The following is a 23,067-nucleotide window of genomic DNA, read 5'->3' as shown; positions in this document are numbered from 1 at the left end:
GTCCTGCCTACACCCACAGGCCGATTACATGGTCTAAAAATAGGGCAGCCTTTGTGGAAGGGAGGCAAGAAGTGCTCCTGGCCACAGCTTGCGTAGCCCACTGGCTCAGGTTTCTTGCTGATGGGGACACATGCTGGCCCTGTGCTTTCAAAGACTGTCCCCTGGGGCACCAGGCTGAGGATCCAGCAGTCTCCCTCTCCCCCGTGGCAGTAATGGGGCAGCTCCACACCCTTTCTAGCGGAGACGGATAGGTTCCAGACCTTTGCCATCCCCCTGCCAGGTGGGTCTGCCCCCAAATGCTTGATCACTGCCTAATCCCTGGAGGAAGTGATCACAATTTCTCTACCACTTCAGGCAGACCTCTGTGTCCTGCATGTGGACATGTATGTTTGTGTCTGTGAGGGCACCTCATGCCACATGAATGGATCCATTTACATACATGCATAAATGTATCTCCAGCCAGCCTCCTCATTTATCACCTCCCCTACAAACCAGGCCTGGGCCAGCTCGTTGTTACATTCAGCGGTCATCTGTAGAGTCCACCAATGAACCCCACCCAGGACAGATTCATCACTGGCTGTAATGGCAGAGCTTGTGTCCCTTTCTGGAAGACAGAGTGGAATGAACGCAGGCTTTGAAGCCAGACAGCCTTGGGTTCAAATCCTGACCCTAGTTCTTGGCACTTGGAGGACAGCACCCCACCATCCAACCCTGTACAATGGGAATATTTGCCTCATAAAATTGTTGTGAGGATTGATTGCATCTCGCGGGTTTTGCTCTGGGCCTGGCTTATAGTAGGTGCTCCCCAAATGTAAGTTCTCAGTTCAGATCTTAAGGATCTTAGAAAAGCAGATTTTCTCCACAGTCATCAGCAGTGTGGGAAAAGGGAGTCGGAAAGGGGCTGCTCCCTCTGGCCTGTTGCAGATCCCACCCACATCTTCCTGCTCAAGCCATGGTTTCAGAGACCAGTCACTTCTGCTAAGGTGGTCTGGGGTCTTGTCTGCCTCTGAGTCGCCCTTTGCCCAGACTTCCTCTGAGGTTTCCTCATCTGTCACACTGGCCACAGGACGTTTTCTGAGGAAATGTCTTCTGGGAGAGTTTAATTTTCCCAGCATCTTCTGTGCCTCAGTTTCCTCACCCATAAAATGGGGGTAAAGATAGTGCTACGTCACAGGATTATTGTGGGGAAATACTTGTGAGATGTTGAATGTCATATTTGGTGCTGTTGTTTTTGTTATTATTACTATTAATAGCCACCAAGGTCCCAGGGGTGCAGAGCAAGCCTGGCCATCAAGGTCCCAGAGGGGCAGAGCAGCCTTATGGGGACATCAGAGGTCCCAGCCTTCTCTTTGGCCAACCCTCAAAGCCCAGCTACAACTGCCTGCTCTATAGTGCCCTGACCTGGGCTTCTTAGCCCCTACACCAAACTCCCAGAGCCCTATCCCAAAGATCCCCCAGGCACCGACCCCGACTCTCAGGAATACAAACTTCCCCTTAGGTTGACTTTTATTTTAGTATATGCTGTCTTATTTTATTTTTCGTTACTTTTCCTACATGCGTCCATTTGTCTCTTCCATGGAGCAGGGTGGGGATGGGCTGAGCTAGGATTACCTCTGTGTTCTGTCACCTGACCCTGAGCTGGTGCCCAGTCTCACTCAGTCTCAGCACTTGGGGCGGGTTGCCTTTCCAGATGCCAAGCCCTCAGGGGCTGCCTACCCCATCTGTGAGTGGCACTACGATGCTTGTGCCAGCCCCTGCTTCCGAACCTGCCAGGACCCACAGGCAGCTAGCTGCCAGGATGTGCCCAGGTGAGGGGGTATGGAGTCAAGGTGTGTACATCACTGGTTTGAGCACACACACGTGTAAATGGGCATGTAGTCTGATGGCATAGGCATGAGCACGTCCTGAGGTGTATATGTGTGCTTCCACATACTTGTGAATGCATGTTACGTGTGCCGTGTGTATGGGGACGTGCGTATCAGAGCAAACCTGACTTACGAGGGTATGTGTGAATATTGATTTGTGCATGATGTGCATAGAGCTGGGCCCTGTGTGTGTCTGTGGGCTCTACACAGCTGTGTGTATGTGCATGTATGTGAGATGCATGTGTCTGGATGTTGGTGCAGCTGTGTGTGCGTGAAGGTGTATGCGCTGATGTTTTGACATTCTGTGTGAATGCTTTCGAGTCTTGCTGGCGTAACAATGTGCCTAAATGCAGACACTTGTGAGCATGTGTGAGTGTGTGCACAAGTATGTGCATAACCAGGCCTTTTTTGTGTTTCCCTCTTGGTCTGAGGAGAAGGTGTGTGCAAAAGTGTGCAACATGCATGTTTGGGTATATGTGCTCCTGTACACAGTGTCTCTGGAGGTTCATGTCATGTGTGCCATAAGGAGGGATGAAGCGGTGCTCAATCCTAGTGAAAAGAGACGATGCCCTTCATATTTCAGACTGCTAACTGGCTCCCTGCTCTGTCCTCAGGGTAGAAGGCTGTGTACCTGCATGCCCCACCCCCAAGGTCCTGGATGAAGTCACACAGAGATGTGTCTACCTGGAGGACTGTGAGTGGCCTAGATTTCTCATCCCCCCCGCCCCACTCAGATTTCTTGTAAATCTCCACAGTTGCCTTGACCAATCATGCCCAGAGCCCCCAGGGCCCTAAAGAAGCAGCATCAGTATTGGGGCCTCTGGAAGAGACCCTGGAGTAGGCAGGGACCTCATTCAGTCCATTCTCCCTATGGTACAGAGAGAAAAATGAAGCCCAGAGTGGGGAAGGGACTGGCTTGGGATCAGGCAGTAGGAACATGGTACAGACAAACTTAGGCCTGAGGTCTGTTGGCTCTGAGCTCAGGTTTTGGGGCAAGAGTCCAAGGTTGGACTTTGGACTTGAATCCAAGCTCAAGTATGGGGCAGAGTCCAGACCTGCTGACTTCTGGGAGTCATCCAGTGCCATGCGGCAGAGGCCCCTGGGTTGGTCAGGCAGCCTGGCTGGACGTTGGAAGCTGCCTTCCCCCATGTTCACCTGAATCGCTGGTTCCAGAGCCCTGTTTTTTTTTTTTTTACATCCCTGCCCAGTGAAGACTCCCGGGGGCAACAGACACTTCTGAGCTTCTTCTCTCTCTGCCCCAGGTGTGGAGCCCATGGTTTTGGGTCCCACAGAACCTCTTGGCAATGAGACCCTGCCTCCCAGTCAAGAGCTGCCCACTCCCAGTGACAAGGAGCTGCAGTTTCCACAGGAAGCTCCCGGGGCCCCGTCTCACAAGCCAGCGCTCACTCCAGCTGCCCCACTCACCACAGCCCTGAACCCACCCCTGGTAGCTACTCAGGGGCCAATGCTGTCTCCAGGCCCCACACAGCTCACTCTGCAGCAGCCGCTGGAGGTCACTGCATCTAACCTCCCTGTCCACCCCACAGAGGCCCCGGCCAGCAAGGGAGTGACTGCCAGCCACCTGGCCACCTCCCTTGCCCCAGAATCCTCATCCCTCTCCCTTTCGCAGCAGACTCCCACACCTAGCATAGGACCAAGTGCTATGAAGACGACTAGGGTGACTCTGACCTTTGCAGGGAGCCCCGACATCACAGTCTCCTCCCGGTCACCCCCTGCACCTCGCTTCCCACTCATGACCAAAGCTGTGACGGTCCCAGGCCCTGGCTCCTTGACTATTAAGACCACGCCCCTCCAGCCCTTCCCAAGCCTAGAGTTGCCTGCAAGTTCCCCCTCCAGACCTGTGGCTTCCCCTGCAGTGACCTCCAGGCCCCTCACTTCCTTGGGATCCCACAAGGCTTTGCTGACACCTGCAATAACAGAGGCCACGAACAGGACAGGGATCCCTCAGCCCATACAGGCCCAGAGCGTTTCTAGTCCCAGCAGCCCCCTGGCTGAGGCTAGAACAGAAGCAGAACAGGTTCCTGTTAGTCCTCTGGCAACCAAGAGAGTAGAGATGGAGCCACCGACAGAGAAGCAACCTGGGCCCGACCAGCCCCTGGGTATCCCACCATCCTCACTTCCAAGACCCTTCCCCACTGCCCCACTCCACCCTGCCTGGCACACCACCACAGCCACCAGGCTTCCAGCTCCGCCCCCAAAGACTCCAGCTGCCACCAGCCAGTCCACAGTTGCTCACGGGCTGGGGGTCACACCCTTCGTGTCTCTGGACTCAACTCAGCCACACCAGCTCCTCTCTGGCCTGCCTCTCGATACCAGCCTGCCCTTGGCCAAGGTGGGCACATCTGCCCCAGTGGCCACGCCCGGGTCCAAGGGTTCTGTCACCACCCCTCTGCTCCCGCAGCAGCAGGCCACATCTCCCCCTATGGCCACAACTCCACCTGCTCAGACACTCAGCTCAGCACCTCCTCTCACCCCCGCTGTGGGCCAGGTAGACCTGCCCCATCACATAACCCCTCAGGCAGTAGGCACGGCACCAGGCCTGTTTCTGGGAGCCACATTGCCAGCCTCTGGAGTCGTGGCCATGGCTGAGGGGGCAGCCTCCACAGTATCTGTTGCCCCACAAAAAAGCACCGCAGAGAAGATGGCCATCCTGTCCAAGCAAGTGTCTCTGCCCACCAGGATACATGGCTCTGCCCAGGGGGGGCCCACAGAACTCACACCTGCTGTGGCCCACACTCTTGCTACCTTGGCACCTGAGGCTGACGTCCCCTGGGCTGGCACAGTGCCACTGGTGCCTACATCCTATCCCCTGAGCCGCGTCTCGGCCAGGACCGCCTCCCGAGAGAGCGCACTGGTTCTGCTCCCTCAGCTGCCCGAGGCCCATGGAACCTCGGCTGGACCTCGGCTCCCAGCAGAGCTGGAGGCAGAGGCCACCACCAAGCAGTCTGGGCGCTCGGCCCCAGCCCAGAGCATCGCAGCGAGTTCGGCAGAGACCTTGACAACCACCACTGAGGACAGCACATCTGCCACGTGTGTCGTGAGTGACTTGTCAGGCCCCCCATATGTGGACACTCCATGTGTCTCTCCTCCTGTGCCCCCTGGCTGGGACACCATCATTGCCATCACATTCCTCATGGCCTGCTCCTGCTTCTCCTTCACTGGCTGCCAGGCTGAAAGATGGGGCTTCAGTCACCCCCCTCACCCTTGCCCCACACTCTGGAGCCTGACAGGTTCTCCAGTCTCCTCTGGGCCCCCGATGTCATAGCAGAGTCCGACCATTCCCCTAGGGCTGATTGGATGACTTAGCATGACATCCAGAGCATGACAACACGGGTGTGCTAGCATGTGTCTGTTTGTGTCTATGGAGCTACATGGGACTATGTGTGCATAGTGTATGTGTGTGAGACTCAGGGTGAGCCCTCATATGTCAGTGTGTGTGTGTGTGTGTGTGTGTGTGTGTGTGATATTTGGTGTTACAAGACAGTGTGTGTGCATTTGTAAGAAAGAGAGATAAAGCAAGATTGTGTGTGAGTGTGTGTGTGTGTGTGTGTGTGTGTGTGTGTATGTGTGTGTGCATGCATGGGTATGCTCGGGTTTTTCTGAGTCTAAGCTAGTGTGTTTGCACATCTGTGTACCTGGAGCTCTCAGCAAGGGCCAGACAGATATGCAGAGGTCTCTGGGAGTCAGTTCCCCGACCCCCAATCTCATGCTCAGCCCATCCCCAGGCCCCTGATGGGTATGTTGGGTGCGTGGAGAGTAAGGACACCACTCCCTAGTAGTCTTACTTCTGGGTCCCCTGACCTGCTACAGTCTACATTGGAAAGGGTCTTATTGCCCTTAGGCTTGACGGCTGGGGTGGGGGAATGAGTGGCTGTGGCACTAGGCTGGGCACTCACGCTGTCCTTCCACCCTGTGCCCCAGCCAATCGCTGAGCAGGACTGCGTCCGCCACATCTGCCTGGAGGGCCAGCTGATCCGAGTGAACCAGTCCCAGCACTGTCCCCAGGGCGCCAAACCCCCTCGCTGTGGGGTCCTGGGCCTCGCAGTGAGGGTGGGCGGGGACCGCTGCTGCCCCGTCTGGGAATGTGCCTGTGAGTCCTGGGATGCACCCGATCCTCCCCCAGTGTGACCTCGGCCCCTTACCTGTGTGCTCCTCAGCCTTAGGGTAACCCTGACCTGACTGCACTCTCCTATGGGACCTCTTGTCTCCGTGTGACCCCTGACCTGGCAGATTCCCTACTCTTGCAACCTCATCTCTGTGATGCCTGCTCTGAGTGGCTCTCCAGTCCCCAGGGCCTCTCCATCACCCAGGAAAAGGCCAAGAGGCCTGCCCTTTGTTCCTGGGTGGCCTTGGCCCCCAGAAGCATCCATCTATTCTTCTCATCCCTGCCCCTCCCCCAGGCCGATGCTCAATCTTCCCTGACCTAAGCTTCATAACCTTTGATGGGAGCCACGTAGCCCTGTTCAAGGAGGCCATCTACGTCCTCACCCAGAGCTCCAACGAAATGGTCACCGTCCATGTCCTTGACTGCAAAAGTGCTAACCTGGTGACTTCCCCCTACTTCCTTTCCTTCTGGGGCCTTGGGATTGACTAGGTTTGGAAGGGAGATTGAGCGGTGAATTGGGTTTTGAGGGATGCCAGAGTTGAGGACAGATGTGTAAACCCCTACAGTATTTCCCTCTGTCAAGGGTCTCTTGGAAGGGATGTGTGGGAAAAGGGTAAGTGGAGTGCACCACCTCCTGGCCCTTCCTGGGGCCTGTGCCATTCCCAGCTTGTCCCAGCTGCCCAGGCCCATGTGGGAGGCACTGAAGTGTAGAGAAGTGGGGATGCCACTCCAGGGCCTGAGGTCAAGAGTGCGGGCTGCAGAGAATCACCTACTAGGATATCCCCATGAGCCAGGTGGAAGGAGGCAGGGTATTTTTGTTTGTTTTTTCTTCTTCTTCTTTTTTTTTTTTTGGTTGGGCTTACAGGAGGTCAGGTAGAACCAGACATGTTCCATGGGATTTTGTGCACCATCTGCACAGCCCCAGTGAGTGCTCCTGGCATATTGAGAGGGGGTGGCCAGGAAAGTGTGCTCACAATGGCTCACCAGGAGAAGCAGACAACAGGCCTGGACTCCAAGCTGATGAAGGTTGGGCTCTCTCTGCAGGGTCACCTAAACTGGCCCCCGTTCTGTCCGGTGATGCTGAATGTGACTCACTTGACCCATCAGGTCACCATCGACCGTTTCAACCGGAAGGTGAGTGCATCAAAGAGCCAGTATTCCTAGGGCAGCAATCATGGGGACAGGGGAGGGGTCTTGAGGCTTGTTCGTGATTGGGGGCAAGAGTGGGCAGGAACTCGAATGGAAAAGTTATATTTGAAAGTGATTTAATTAAAATATTTGTGGCCACTCTAATGTCAGGGGAGCACAGGTACTGGGAGGAATATTGTAAACGAGAGGAAGTTAGAATGGCAAGAGAGAGAGTGACCTTAAATGATTGCGGTTAAAGTATCTACTTCAGCAGTTTTTATAAAAATATGTGGCCATGTTCAAGTTTTATATAAATATATGGCAATGTTTTTCTAAAAGTATATATTTCTAGAGCCCCTTCTGAGAAAGGGACTATCTAAGTGAGGAGCCCTGATTTTAAGCTTCATTAGTTTCACACTAAGCCCACCTCTGCCAAGGAGCTGGCGTTCAACAGCAGCCCACTCTGTGTGGTACCCTCCCAAGGGCCTGCTTTGCTCCTCCCAACAGGTGGGTCAGAGGGGCTGATGTGTGTCCTCCTGTGGTCCTGACTCTCCCCACCCATTCCTGAGCCAAGATCTGCAGCCCTCCTGTTGGAATCTGCCCTTGAATGCCAAACTTAGGGCCACCACACCCTCTGAAGCTCTCAGGAACGGGAGAAAACTCCTTGGGTTTTACCCCTTAGGTTTTTAAATGTTTCCATTAAAAGAAATTTGAGGTATAACTTACCTACAGTAAAATTCACCCTTGTTAGTGTGCAGTTCTATAAGTTTTAACAAACACCCACAGTCTTGTAACCACCACCATAATCATCACCCCCAGTTGTTGCCCTGTGCCACTTTGTTGTCAACCTCTCCCACCTGCTGACAACCGCTGCCTTCTGTCCCTATACTTTTGGCTTTTCCAGAATGGCATATTCAGGGAACCAGAGTATACAGTGAGATTCTCCCCCATGGCATGTATCAATAGTCTGTTGATTGTTATTGTTGTAATATTCTGTCATACGGATGTGCCACTATTTGTTTATCCGTTTGCCAGTTGAAAGACATTTGGGCCGCTTCCAGTTTGGGGTGCTAACAAATAAAGATACCTAAGCATTTGTATAAGGTTTTTTAAATTGAAGTATAGTTAGCATATAATATTATATTAGTTTCAGGTGTACAACATAGTGATTCAACAATTTCATACATTACTCAGTGCTCATCAGTATAAATGTAGCTGCCACTTGTCACTGTATGTGATTACAATATTATTGACTGTATTCCTTATGCTGTACTTTTCATTTTCATGACTTATTTATTTTATAACCGGAAGTTTGTACCCCTTAATTCCCTTTATCTATTTCACCCATTCCCCCACCCACCTTCCCTCTGGCAACCACCAGTTTGTTCTCTGTATTTAAGTCTGTTTTAAATCTGTTTTTTTTTCTTTCTTCCTCTCTTTCTCTTTTTCTGTTTCTTTCTTTCTTTCTTTCTTTCTTTCTTTCTCTCTTTCTTCATTTGTTTTGTTTTTTAGATTCCACATTTAAGTGAAATCATGCACCATTTGCTTCTGTGTCTGACTTATTTCACATAGCACAGTACCTTCTAGGGTCCTTCCATTTTGCCTTAAATGGAAAAATTTCATTCTTTTTTATGGTTGAGTAATAATTGTGTGTACACACACACACACATATATGTATGTATACATAAATCTTATTTATCCATTCATCTATGGATGGACTCTTGGGTTGTTCCCATATCTTGGCTATTATAAATTATGCTGCTATAAACATAGGGGTGCATATATCTTTTTGAATTAGTGTTTTTGTTTTCTTTGGGTGAACACCTGGTAGTGGAATTACTAGATCATATAGTATTTCTTTTTTTTTATTTAATTTTTAAAATGTTTGCTCATTTTTGAGAGAGAGACAGAGCATGAGCAGGGAAGGGACAGAGAGAGAGGGAGACACAGAATCCGAAGCAGGCTCCAGGCTCTGAGCCATCAGCACAGAGCCCAACGCAGGGCTCAAACTCACAAACCATGAGATCATGACCAGAGCAGAAGTCGGACACTTAACTGACTGAGCTACCCAGGCACCCCAATCATATAGTATTTCTATTTTTAATTTCTTAAGGAACCTCCATAATGTTTTCCACAGTGGCTGCACCAATTTACATTACCAACAGCACACAAGGGTTCCTTTTTCTTCACATCCTCAGCAACACTTGTTATTTCTCATCTTTTTGATTCTAGCCATTCTGACTGGTATCAGGTAATCTCTTGTGGTTTTGACTTGCAATTCCCTGATGATTAGTGATTTTGAGTACCTTTTCATGTGTCTCTTTGCCATCTGTATGACTTCTTTGGAAAATGTCTATTCAGGTCCTCTGCCCATTTTTTAGTTGGATTATTGTGGTCTTTTGGTGTTGAGTTTTTAAGTCATTCTAACAGATGTGTAATAAGATCTCATTGTAGTTTTAATTTGCATTTCTCTAATTGCTGATAATATTGAATATATTTTCATGGGTTTGTTTTCCATGGTATATCCTCTTTGGTGAAATGTCTGTTCAAACCTTTGCACGTTTTAAAGATTATGTTGTCTGTTTTATTGAGTTTTGAGAATTTTTTGTATTTTTTTGGATACAGGTCCTTTATCAGATATAAGTATTATCTTCCAGTCTGTGGCACATTTTTTCATTCACTTTCAAGTGTCTTTCAAAGAGCAGAAGTTTTTAATTTTGGTGGAGTCCAGTTTATCAGTTCTTTCTTTTATGGATCATGATTTTGGTGTTCTAACAAACTTTTGCTTAATGCAAAGTCTCAAGGATCTTCTCCTATGTTTTCTTCTAGAAGTTTTATAGCTTTAGGTATTACTTTAAAAAATTGTTTAATGTTTATTTTTGAGAGAGAGACAGAGTGCGAGTGGGGGAGGGGCAGAGAGAGAGGGCTGAAGCAGGCTGCAGGCTCTGAGCTGTGAGCACAGAGCCTAACGTGGGGCTTGAACTCATGAATGGCAAGATCATGACCTGAGCTGAAGTTGGACGTTCAACCAACTGAACCACCCAGACGTCTCTAAATTTTTAAAAAATATTTATTTATTTGGGGGGGGGGGAGGCACAGAGAGAGAGAGAGGGAGAGAGAATACCAAGCAGTCTCCTCACTGTCAGCACAGAGCCAAATGTGGGGATCGATCTCACAAACTGTGAGAGCATGACCTAAGACAAAATCAAGAGTTGGACGCTTAACCAACTGAGCCACCCAGGTGCCTCTAAGTAGTAGTTTTAAGTATATGCTGCATTTTAAGTCAATTTTTATAAATGGAGTGAGGTATGGGTCAAGATTCTTTTTTTTTTCTCACATATGGACACCTATATGTTCCAGCACCTTTTTAAATTTTTTTTTTAACGTTTATTTATTTTTGAGACAGAGAGAGGCAGAGCATGAACAGGGGAGGGGCAGAGAGAGAGGGAGACACAGAATCTGAAACAGGCTCCAGGCTCCGAGCGGTCAGCACAGAGCCTGACGCGGGGCTCGAACTCACGGACCGTGAGATCATGACCTGAGCCGAAGTCCGACGCTTAACCGACCGAGCCACCCAGGCACCCCTCCAGCACCTTTTTTAAAAAGATTATCCTGCCTCCATTGACTTGTCTTTGCACCTTTGTCGAAAATCAACTGACCATTAATGTTTGGGTTTATTTCTGGACCTTTAATATTGTTCCACAAATCTATATATCTATCTTTTCACCAGTGCCACACTGTCTTGATAACTGTTACTTCTTATTAAATTTTTATTAAAATCAGGTTGTATGAGTCTTCCAACTTTCTTCTCTTTCAAAATTATGTTGGCTATTTTAATTATTTCATCTTTCTATATAAAGTAGTTTTCAATATAAGAATCTTGAACATATTTTGTCAGATTTATCTCTAAAATTTTCATATTTCTGATGTTATTGTAAATGATTCTGTTCTTTTTATTCACTTTCCAATCGCTCATTGCTAATATATATACATACAATTGATTTTTGCATCTCTTAAAAAGTGTTTGCCGTTGGGTTTTCATTTAGCTGTTTATATGTACACATGAGTTTTACATTGATATCATATCTTGCAACCTTGTTAAACTCACTTATTAGTTCTTGTAAATTCTTCTAGTTTTTCTACATAGATGTTTATGTCTTTTCTAAATATTTTATTTCTTCCTTTCCAGTGGGTATTTTTAAAATTTATTTTTCTTGCCTATTGCATTGGTTAGGACCTCTAATATGATGTTGAATAAGAGGGATTGAGCACTGACATCCTTGTCTTGTATCTGGTCTTAGGGAGAAGGCGTTCAGTCTTTCACTATAAAGCACAAAGTTAGTTGTAGGTCTTTTATAGATATCCTTTATCTGGTGAAGAAAGTTTTCTCCTATTTGTAGTTTGCTGAGAGTTTTTATTACTGTAAGCAGATGTTGAATTTTGTCAAAGCTTTTCACTGCATTTATTGAAATAATCATAGTGTTCTTTTTCTTTAGACTTTCTACCCTACCCCCAAATCACAGTATTGCTGTTTACTTAAAAAAGGAAAGATTTTCAAATTTGTTTTAAATAAATAGCTTACAAATAATAGTAGTTATATTTAGAGAACATTTTATGTATATAAAAAAACCTCTGAGTCAAGATTTACATTTACAACATCAGCAAAATCTTCTTCATTAAATATACTTAAAAGTAGAAGACAGTTTTCCTGAGAAAGAAGCTATAATCCTAGATTCAATAACCATGCAATCAACTTCTACGTGTCATCAGATGAGTTCAATTTAACTGTCATGTTAAAAAAATCAAATTCTCCAGATTTTCTAGTTATAATTTCTAGCTTAATATCTTCAAATCACCTGCTTTTGAAGGTTCTATTATTATGATAACTTTTACGATTGTAGCAGTCCTGGATTTGGCAAGTGTATTGAAAAGTACACAGAGAGGTATTCACTGCTTCTTTAAGCCACAGTGTTGTTTGAGGTTCCCTGATTATGTTTTCTTAACTGATTATTTTTCTTAAATTTGAGCTCTCTATGGGAATGCCTTTTTTGGCCATACCTGTTTGGAAAGCTTCCCCAACGTACGAAGGTTCAATCCTGTGATTACTGAGGTCAGACCAATGGTTCACATCTGAAGATGTTCTCATCGTGCACCCACAAAGAGCAGCTGGGAGAGGCATTGCAATTTGGCCTTTTATTGTAATCATTCCTCAGACCATTTTTTTTAAAGATTTAACTCTTTTAGAGCAGTTTCAGGTTCACAACAAAATTGAAAGGAACATATGGAGATTTTCCATATACCCTCTGTACCCACACATGCATAGCCTCCCTCATTACCAGCCTCAATCACCAGAGTTCATTTGTTACCAAGGTGAATGAATCTACATTGACACATCATCATCACCTGAAGTCCATAGTCTACCTACCTCAGGGGTCACTCTTGGTTTTCCACATGGGTTTGGGTACATGTGTAATGACATCTATCCATCATTATAATATCATCCAGAGTATTTCCACTGGTTTAAAAATTCTCTGTCCTCTGCCAGTTGGTCGCCAGCCCCCACCCAACCACTGATCTTTTTTGTTGTCTCCACAGTTTTGCTTTTCCAGAATGCCACAGAGTTGGAACCATATAGTATGTAGCCTTTTCAGATTGATTTCTTTCATTTAGCAATATGCATTCAAGGTTCCTCCGTGGCTTTTCATGGCTTGATAGCTCATTTCTTTTTACCACTGAATAATATTCCATTGGTCTTCTTTAGACTATTAATGTGTTGAATACTACGATTTTCAAATGTTGCACTAGTGCTGCATTCCTGGAATTAACTTTATTTGGTTGAGATATATTAGCCTTGTTATATGTTGTTGGATCTTCATGAAGTGTATTAGTCTAAATTTTCTTTTCTTGTAATGTATTAGTTTAGTTTTGGTATCAGAGTAATGCTGGCCTCAATAATGAATTAGAAGTATTCCCCCTCTTTAATTTTCTGAAAAAGTTTGTGTATAATTGGTAATTTTCATATTTTCCCTTAAATATTTGGTAGACTTCAACAGTGAAGCCATCTGGGTCTGGAGTTTTCTTTGGGGGAGGTTTTTAAGTACATATTCAATTTTTTAAAATGATATAGGGCTATTCTGGTTACCTATTTTTTCTTTAGTAGGCTGGGGTAGTTTTCATTTTCACAGAATATGTCCATTCTATCCACGTTGTCAAATTTCTAGGCGTTAAGTTGTTCATCGTACACTCTTGTTATCCTTTTAGGATATCCTTGCTATACCATAGGATCTGTATCCATGTACCCTGTCTCATTCCTGATATTAGTAATTTCTGTCTTTTCTCTTTTTCCTCACCAGTCTGGCTAGAGTTTTGTCAGGTTTATTGTTTTTCTCAAAGAATGTTTTTATTGGTTTTCTCTGCTGTTTTTCTGTTTTCTATTTCATTGATTTTTGCTCTTATGTCTATTATTTTATTCCTTCTGATTCCTTTGGGTTTAATTTACTCTTTTTTTTTCTAGTTTATTAAGGTTATAGCCTAGGTCACTGATTTGAGGCCTTTCTGCTCTTTCTAATATAAGTATCTAGTGCCACAATTTTCCCTTTAGGTCTGATTTAGCAGCATCTTACAAATTTTGATATCTTGTATTTTCATTTTCATTAAGTTTAAAATACTTTAAAATTTTCCCTTTGATTTTTGTTTAATCCATGGGTTATTTACAAGTGTTTTTCTTTAGTTTCCAAATATTTGGTGATTTTCCAGATACCTTTCTATTACTGATTTCTAATTTAATTTCACTGTGTTCAGAGAACATTTCATCTAACTTTGACCTTTTTAAATTTAATGAGACTTGTTTTATGTACCAGAATACACTCTATCTTGTAAATGTATATTCTCTTGTTGAGTGGAGTATTCTGTGAATGTCAGTTAGGTCAAGTTGACTGATAGTGTTGTTCAAGTCTCTACATCCTTACTCATTTCCTATTTGTTCTATCAATCATTGAAAGAGAAGATGTTGAAATTTCTGACTAAAGTTGTTGATTTGTCAATTTTTCTTTGGAGTTTTATCAGTTTTTTATTCACCTATTTTTAAATTGTTATTTGGTGCATAATACTTAAGATTGTTATTCCCTCTTGTTGAATTAACTCCTTTATCAGTATGAAATGTCCTTTTTCTCCTGGTAAAAGTCCTTGTTCTGAATTCTGCTTTGTCTGAATTGTCTGTAATAGCTTCTCCAGTTTTCTTTTGATTTGTGTTAGCATGTATATTTAATGTATATATCTAAGAGACATCTTTTTCCATCCTTTTTCTTTTAACATAGTGTGTCTTTTTATTTAAAGTAGGATTTTGTAGGGTGTGAATAGTTGGATCTTCCTTTCCTCTTATCTAATCTGTGAATCTCTGCCTTTTAATTGGGAGATCCTTAGACCATTTACATTTAATTTAGTCATCAATATGATTAGGTTTGTATATAACATAATGTTGGTATTTGTTCTCTGTTTGTCCCCTCCCTTTCCTCCTTTTCTGTCCTCTTTGGGTATTTATTTATTTATTTATTTATTTATTTGAGGAGGGAGAGGCAGAGAGAGAGGAGGAAAGAGAATCTTAAGCAGGCCCCATATTCAGCTCAGAGCCCAACACAGGGCTCCATCTCATGACCATGAGATCATGACCTGAGCTGAAATCAAGAGTCAGACACTTAACCAACTGAGTCACCCAGGTGCCCCATTTTGAGGTTATTTTTAATGATTCCATTTCATTGCCTATGTTGGATTATTATCTGTACATTTTACTTCTACATCTGTTATAAACTACACATTACATCATTATTACTTTTCCTGAAGCAGTCAATTATTTTCTAGCATGGTTTTTAAAATAAGAAAAGTTTATATTATCTGCATATTTATCATTCCTGGTGTCCTTCATTCCTTTGCGTAGATCTCGATTTCCATCTGATATCACTTTTCTTCTGCCTGAAGGACTTCCATTAATATTCTTATAGTGAGGTTCTGCCAGTAATAAATTCTTTCAGTTTTTATATATCTGAAAAAGTTTTGACCTCACCTTCATTTTTTAAAGATATTTTTTAATTTTAACTTGTTTTATTTTTTATTTTTTTAAATTTACATCCAAATTAGTTAGCATATAGTGCAACAATGATTTCAGGAGTAGATTCCTTAGTGCCCCTTACCCATTTAGCCCATCCCCCCTCCCACAACCCCTCCAGTAACCCTCAGTTTGTTCTCCGTATTTATGAGTCTCTTCTGTTTTGTCCCCCTCCCTGTTTTTATATTATTTTTGTTTCCCTTCCCTTAGGTTCATCTGTTTTGTCTTTTAAAGTCCTCATATGAGTGAAGTCATATGATTTTTGTCTTTCTCTGACTTACTAATTTCACTTAGCATAATACCTTCCAGTTCTGTCCATGTACCTGCAAATGGCAAGATTTCATTCTTTTTGATTGCCAAGTAATACTCCATTGTATATGTGTGTGTGTGTGTGTGTGTGTGTGTATGTGTGTGTGTGTGTGTTTATGTATATGTGTGTGTGTGTGTATATATATATATATATATATACACACACACACACACACACATATATATACCACATCGTATATCCATCGATGGACATTTGGGCTCTTTCCATACTTTGGCTATTGCTGATAGTGCTGCTATAAACATGGGGGTGCATATGTCCCTTCGAAACAGCACACCTGTATCCCTTGGATAAATGCCTAGTAGTGCAATTGCTGGGTCATAGGGTAGTTCTATTTTTAGTTTTTTGAGGAACCTCCATACTGTATTCCAGAGTGGCTGCACCAGCTTGCATTCCCAAATTTTTTAAAGATATTTTAACTAGGTTTAGAATTATAGGTTGACTTTAATTTTTCTTTCAGTGCTTTAAAGATTTTGCTCCACTGTCTTTTCTTTTTAAATTGAGGTAAAATTGAGCTAACATAAAATTAATCATTAATCTCCCTACCCCCTGTCAACCACCAATATGCATTCTGTCTATAGATTTGCTTATTCTGGATATTTCATATAAATGGAGTCTATAATATGTGACTTTTTGTGTCTTGCTCTTTGACTTAGCATAATATTTCTGAGGTTCATCTGTGTTGTAATATCTACCAGTACTTCATTCAATTTTGGGCTAAATAACATTCTATTGTATGTACATACCACCATTGTTTTATCCATTCATTCATCGATGGCCGTTTGGACTGTTTCCACCTTTTGACTATTGTGAATAGTGCTGCTATATATAAAGTTGTGCTTTCACCTTGCTTATTTCCAATAAGAAATCTTCTGTCATTCTGATCTTTGTTTCCCTACATAATGGGTCTTTTTTTTTCCTGACCGCTTTTACAATTTTCCTTCTATCACAAACATTGATTGAGACCCCAGTTAATGTCAGGCTCAAAGGCAAGAGCTGGGGATTTGAAGGTGGATCAGACAGAATTTTTGCCCTTAAGAAACTCAGAGTCCACAGGATGCCTCGATGAGGGAACAGATTCTATCTTAACGGTCAGCACAGAGATGAGGTCAGCCCAGAGAAGGGGTGCCCAAGCTAGAGGCTGGAGACTTAGGAAAATCTCCCTAAAAAAATGATCTGAGCAGATCAGGAAAGAAGAGAGTGATTAGAAAGGCTCAAGGTGTGTGTTTGTTTGGGCACAGGAATGCAGCCTGCCTCCCACTGTTGTATTTCTTGTTTTATCATTTTGTGCTCATGAAATGGTTTCAGAATTCTTCTGTGCCACCCTGGACTGTGTCTTGGCCACATGTGCCTGAAACAGAGCCTGTGACATAGCTTGATACGGTTTGTTGGATAAATGGATGGAGGGATGGATGAACGGATGGGCAGACAGACAAGCTGTGCTCACATTGAACACCCCCACCCCACAAGGTGACTGTGGACTCACAGCCTGTCTGGCCCCCTGTGAGCAGACACGGATTCAGAATTGAGGACACAGGCCACATGTACGTGATCCGGACGCCGTCACACATCCAGATCCAGTGGCTCCACAGCTCAGGACTCATGATCCTGGAGGCCAGCAAAACCAGCGAGGCCCAGGGCCGTGGCCTCTGCGGTGAGGAGGGACCCAGCTGGGGTGGGGCGGGAGGTGAGGGGATCTAGCTCCCTGAGTTTCCGGAGTCCACCTCTGTCCCCAGACACAGGTTCCTCTGTGTGAAATCAGGGGAAGCTAGGACAGAGTGCCAGCCCAGAGGTGGGACCAGGAGAGCTGCCAGGGCAGAGAGACCTAATGTCCTGTGTTCTGGGGCTGAAGCTGCCAGCAGGGAGATGGCGCGGGGCTCTGGTCTCGGCCAGTTGTCACTTTGGCCGGGATTGTCTGTCAGCTTCCCTGACAGCTTCCTAATACCAGATGATCCTTCCTGTCTGCATGTGCATGGGCACTTCACAAAGCACTTCCACACTCTGATCTCACTGATTGCAGGCCATCCACACAACAACCCTGAGAGGTGGCCATTGAACTAAAGAAGAAAGAGGGCCCAGAGAGGTTAAGCGGCTTGCCTAAGCTCACACAGCAGAGCTGCCACAATGCACAAAATTAGGGCTCTTCAGACCACAGCATGACTGTAGGCGCATGCCCTAAGGGACTGGATGTATCTTGATAAGATAAAAGGGTGCAGGAAGAGTCTGAGTGCGGACTGCTGCACCCTCACAGGACACCCAAGACAGATGGCCGTGATTATGATGACGGGAGACATAGGCACACTTACACACACACATACTTGCGTGGCCTCCCCCCCATTAATCTGCACCCATTTTAATCATTCACGCTTGCACCCCTGTATTCAAAATGCCCTCTACATATGAAGTGACACATTTAAGTCTGGTCCCTGCTCATTCTTTCATTTATTTCCCATATACCAGTCACAGGACAGAGAGTATGCAAAGCAGACAAAATTGCTGTTTTATGAAACTTCCGTCCTTACTGACTGATTGATACAAACATCTTTACACACACACACACACACACACACACACACACACACACACACCAGCACTGCCACCACTTCCACCATCCCTTTGCCACCGTTTCTTCCTTCCATTGTTTATGCCTGGCAAGGAGTGGTGGGGGCAGCAGTGATCCCCTGCCTGGGATACCTTTGTGACTCAAGGCCAAGACCCAAAACGCAGCCACTGGACCATTGATAAAACCTGAAGGTTTTGTAGCCAATCATGCTATATATTCATGACACTTGTGGCTGGAGCACAAGTCGGCTAATTTTCCTCTGTTTTTATCCACATTCACGCTTAGTATCCTGGGCACCCGGCTGGGCAACTTGGGGGACTACTGAGAGAGTAAGAAAATGAGTCTAAAGGAAAACGAGTCTTTGCACCCAGAGCAAGACATACCTGCAAACCAAAGCCTGCTCTGCAGAACTGGGAAGGTCATGGATTCAGATGCATGTGAGGGGCATTTGAAGGACACACTTCTGAGGAAGTGTTTCAGGCAGGGGGAACAGTGTAAGCAAGGTCAAAGGCAGGGAAGTGTGTGTTTGGAGCCTAGAGTGTGAGAGATAAAGCTGGAAGTTGAGTTAGAAGCTGTGACAGACAAGCTCTTGCCCTACTCCCATCTCCCTGCCTTTCAACACAGCCAAAGTTGATTTCTGGCACATGTAAATTCCCAAATGGAGACTCCGTTCATCATGTGGCTCTTCCATTCTCAGCACAAGCTTCCAGTTCCACTGCAGGAAAAAAAGTTAGGAAGTGTTTATGGACCAGGCCTGGCAGTGGTCACTGCCTCACCCTCACTCTTGTCCTGCCAGCTGGGACTCGGCATGGGCTCCCCCACCCCAGGAGAGCCTGGAAAACACAGGCTAGGAACTGCCCGGGAAGAAAAGGAAACAGGTGTTAGTTACACTTAGCTAGCAATCTCTGCTAGAGCACATTTTTTGGAGTAACCTTTCGTTTTGACACAATGTCTAAAGTAGTATGAAGAACTCCCATGTACTTTTTGTTCAGATTTACTAAGTGTTTGCATTTTGCCGCATTTACTTTTCCTGCCTCTGTGTGTGTATGTATATAAAACACACACATGTGTATGCATGCAGGTAGATGTGTAAATACATCTATACATGTAGGATTTATATGTATGTACTTTTTTATGTGTATGCAATTTGCATATATATGCATTTTTCCGAGCAATTTGAAAGTATGTTTGAGACATTGTATCCCTCTATCCCTAAATTCTTTGGTGTGCATTTCCTGAGAACAACAACATCTTCCTACACAGCAGGTTTCTTATCTTCTCTGTGCCTGGTTTATCTCATCTATATAATGAGGATAATAGTAATACCAGCCTCAAAGAATTGTTGTAAGAAATATGCAGAGTGACATCTGGGGACCTGGGCGTGGTGGTGATTATTATAGCTATCGGCATAATTCTGCCCCATTTCAGGTATCTGTGATGGGGACGCAGCCAATGACCTCACCCTGGAGGATGGTTCTGTGGTGGGTGAGGCTGAGGACCCTGCTCCCTTTCTGGACAGCTGGCAGGTGCCCAGCTCCCTGACCTCGGTGGGCCAGACCCGCTTCCGCCCAGACAGCTGTGCCACAGCTGACTGCTCACCCTGCCTTCGCATGGTGTCCAACCGCACCTTCAGCGCCTGTCACCGCTTTGTATGTACCCACTGTGTCCGGTGTTGGGGGACCTCCTGGGCTAGGAATGGCAGCACTACCTGCAGAGGGTGGGTCCCCAGAGGTGTTGAACTTGGGACTGGATTAGGAGTCTTCAGAAGCTCGTTGTTGCCCCTGGACAGGGCTAGGAGGAGCTAGATGCTGGGATGAGGGGAGTCGGGACAAGCAGGGCTATCTGATGCACGTGCCCAGGTTTCCCCAGAGTCGTTCTGTGAGCTGTGGATCCGGGACACCAAGTACGTGCAGCAGCCCTGCGTGGCACTGACCGTGTATGTGGCTATGTGCCACAAGTTCCACGTGTGCATCGAGTGGAGACGCTCCGACTACTGCCGTGAGTCAGGGGGCTGAGGGGGGAGCAGGGAGGGTGGGGGACTCCTCCATTGCTTCTGTTGCTCCCACCTTCTGTTAATTATTCATTCATTCATTCATTCATTCATTCATATTAAGAAGTTAAGAAACATTTTATAAATAAATCCATAAGTACATTAATAAATTTATTTTTATTACAATTTATATTAATAAGTCAAAGGAATATTATCTGATTACTCTTTAATTTATCTGAATCTCCTTGCTTCATCTGTAAAATGAGAACAGTAATAGTAGCTCCCTCTAGGGTTGTTTTGAAGGTGACATGAGACAGTGTGTGCAGAATGGCCCCACCACATGGTTACCATCCAGGAAATGTTAGTTCCTTTCTCTTAATTCTTGGTCATCTTTCTCTTCTTTCAGTCTCTCCCCTCCTTCCCTGAGAATGGAGGTGAGATCCACCGCCTCCCCACCCTGTTAGGTTTGCGTTAGTGGGGTAGGCAGGGGTAGACTGCCCTCGAGTAGTTTGATTTATAAATGTGAACACATCCAGATAGGCTGGAAACAGCTCGCAGGAAGACCGCACCTACAATATGATGGATAAAGGATGACAAGATTAAGTCATCCAGAGGAGCGTTTGCAAACTGCGGGTGTGAAATCAACTTTGGGGGTCAACACCACATTCAAAATACACAATAGAATAGAAAATGCTAGCGTGTACTCCACCTAGAAAGATTAAATATTATTTTGTGAAAAAAATTTGTTTTCATATATCAGTAACTCTCAATCCTGGCTCCCCCTTTGAAATCACCAAGGAACTTCAGAAAGTATTAATGTTGGGCCCCACAACAAGAGGTTCCAATTCAGTTGCCCTGCAGTGGGATCCTGGCAAAGGTATTTCAAAAACTCCCAAGTGACTCCTTGGCAATCAGGTTTGAGGAGCACTGTTCTACATGCACTTGTGTATTGGACCACAATGTAAAATCTGCTTTTTCCCGTTAAGAAAGTTTGAAAACGCTGGCCTAGAGCAAGGGGTTGGCAAATGTTTCCTGTAAACGGCCAGATAGTAAATAATTGAGCTTTTCAGGCTGTGTGGTCTCCGTCACAATTACTCAACTCTGTCCTTGTAGTGCAAAATCAGCCAGATACAATAGGTAGATGAATGAGTGTGACTGTATTTCAATAAAACTTTATTTGCAAAAATAGGTGGGAGGCTGGAATTGGGCCACGGGTTGTACCTTGCTGCCTCCTGATCTAGAGAAGGGAGGTAATGCCCCTAAACCCCTTTGCGCTCTCTACTGAGGCACAGATGATGCTCTGAGGCCCCTCCTCACTCTGCCTGGGGTCTGAGCCAGGCCTGGTGCCCACTGTGTCCCTGCAGCCTTCCTGTGTTCCAGTGACTCCATATACCAGGCATGTGTGGCAGCCTGTGAGCCCCCGGAGACATGCCAGGATGGGCTGCTTGGCCCACTGGACCCAGAGCAGTGCCAGGTGCTGGGCGAGGGCTGCGTCTGCTCTGAGGGCACCCTTTTGCACCGGCGCCACTCAGCACTCTGCGTCCCTCAGGAGAAGTGCGGTAGGTTCTTCCTCTATCCGGGTGGGGCCCTCCAAAGCTGGCCTCGCTCTAGGGTCGCCTCAGCCCACCTGCTACCCATGGCTGAGGCCCATCTACATTCCTCCAGGGCCACTTTGGGGATGGTCAGTGTCCCAGGGAGGGTCTAGCCTGGGACAGTCTGGGTCTCCTTGCCCGCCTCAGTGCCCCGTGCCCCACCGTACCCCCCACTGCAGCCTGCACCGACAGCACAGGGGTGCCGCGGGCCCTGGGGGAGACCTGGAACAGCTCCCTCAGCGGATGCTGCCAGCACCAGTGCCAAGCTCCCAACACCATCGTCCCAGTGGACCTGGAGTGCCCAGGGCCCCGCCCTGAGACCTGCCCACGTTTCGGGGAGGTGGCTCTGCTCCTGCCCACTGAGGATCCCTGCTGCCTGGGGACAGTTTGTGGTGAGTCAGACCCTTTACTTTCCTCGACCTCAACTTTAAGACTGTTAAAAGGCTCCAGCTCTGCCTTGATGGGTAGGACAAGGCCTGGGCAGAGGAAAGTGTCTTGAGGTGGGGCGGGGGGGGGGGGGGGCAGGAGCCACCCTCAAGAATCAACGTGGGGTAGGGCTTAAAGGCACAGGCTATGGAGCCAGGCAGCCTGAAGAACTCTTCCTCCACCACTGCAGCCTCGTGACCTCGGCAGATCATTTAACATCCTCTGTGTTTTAGTCAATTCTACTGTAGCAGGAGGCTGATCATAGGTACCCACCTTCTGGGTTGTGAGAATCTAGAAGTTTATACTGATCTAGGACAGCAGCTGGCACATGACCCATCTCAATGAATATTACCTATTAATGCTCTTCTGTCCAGCCCTGGACCTTCTATGTGACCCTCAGAGGCCCCTTCCAGGAACATGGGTCTTGGGGGGCTGGAGGGAGAAATGGGGACAAGTTGTCTAGGTGCTGGGCAGTGCTGGAGGCTGGGGAGTCCCAGCCTCCTGGTGACAGGCCCCGTGGCCCCCCGGCCAGTGTGTAACCAGACCCTGTGCGAGGGCCTCGCCCCTACCTGCCACCCAGGCCACCGACTCCTCACCCACTTCCAGGAGGACTCCTGCTGCCCCAGCTACAGCTGTGGTGAGAGACCCTGAGGTGGGGAGGGCAGGGGGAAGGGAGCCCAGCCGCTGGGTTAGGGGAGCTCTGGGGACTGGGTTCTGGCTGGAGATCAGGGCAGAGCCAGGGTGGGGGCCCAGGCGTGGCCAGACAGGGTCTGCTCCTTGCACTTAATTCTGTCTTTTCCCCAGAGTGTGACCCAGACCTGTGTGAGGCAGAGCTGGTCCCCAGCTGCCGCCAGGACCAGATTCTGATCGCGGGCCACCTGGGGGATTCGTGCTGTACCTCCTACTTCTGCGGTGGGTGGACATGCCATCGGGTGCACGGCTGGATCC

General features: G+C 46.5%; 1 protein-coding gene and 1 non-coding gene across 2 annotated transcripts in view; one reads left to right on the top strand and one right to left on the bottom strand.

The window, feature by feature from the left end:
* Nucleotides 1–23,067, top strand: part of OTOG (otogelin) — a 91,234-nt gene that overhangs the window by 55,657 nt on the left and 12,510 nt on the right. The window contains exons 34-46 of the mRNA XM_027073251.2: nucleotides 1,691–1,808; nucleotides 2,480–2,559; nucleotides 3,128–4,923; nucleotides 5,808–5,976; nucleotides 6,287–6,432; nucleotides 7,036–7,125; nucleotides 17,019–17,202; nucleotides 19,540–19,760; nucleotides 19,971–20,109; nucleotides 21,466–21,660; nucleotides 21,873–22,085; nucleotides 22,652–22,756; nucleotides 22,924–23,031. Coding sequence (XP_026929052.2) covers nucleotides 1,691–1,808; nucleotides 2,480–2,559; nucleotides 3,128–4,923; nucleotides 5,808–5,976; nucleotides 6,287–6,432; nucleotides 7,036–7,125; nucleotides 17,019–17,202; nucleotides 19,540–19,760; nucleotides 19,971–20,109; nucleotides 21,466–21,660; nucleotides 21,873–22,085; nucleotides 22,652–22,756; nucleotides 22,924–23,031 — 3,564 coding nt within the window. The remainder of the gene's footprint in view (nucleotides 1–1,690; nucleotides 1,809–2,479; nucleotides 2,560–3,127; nucleotides 4,924–5,807; nucleotides 5,977–6,286; nucleotides 6,433–7,035; nucleotides 7,126–17,018; nucleotides 17,203–19,539; nucleotides 19,761–19,970; nucleotides 20,110–21,465; nucleotides 21,661–21,872; nucleotides 22,086–22,651; nucleotides 22,757–22,923; nucleotides 23,032–23,067) is intronic.
* LOC113603537 (small nucleolar RNA SNORD89) lies at nucleotides 12,224–12,333 on the bottom strand. Its single transcript, XR_003425132.1, has one exon. It is a non-coding gene; the product is annotated as a small nucleolar RNA SNORD89 (small nucleolar RNA).

This window comes from Acinonyx jubatus, chromosome D1 (assembly GCF_027475565.1).
Source record: "Acinonyx jubatus isolate Ajub_Pintada_27869175 chromosome D1, VMU_Ajub_asm_v1.0, whole genome shotgun sequence".
Classification (NCBI taxonomy): domain Eukaryota; kingdom Metazoa; phylum Chordata; class Mammalia; order Carnivora; family Felidae; genus Acinonyx; species Acinonyx jubatus.
The sequence above is the reverse complement of the archived record's forward strand: the minus strand, read 5'-3'. Positions and strand labels throughout refer to the sequence as shown.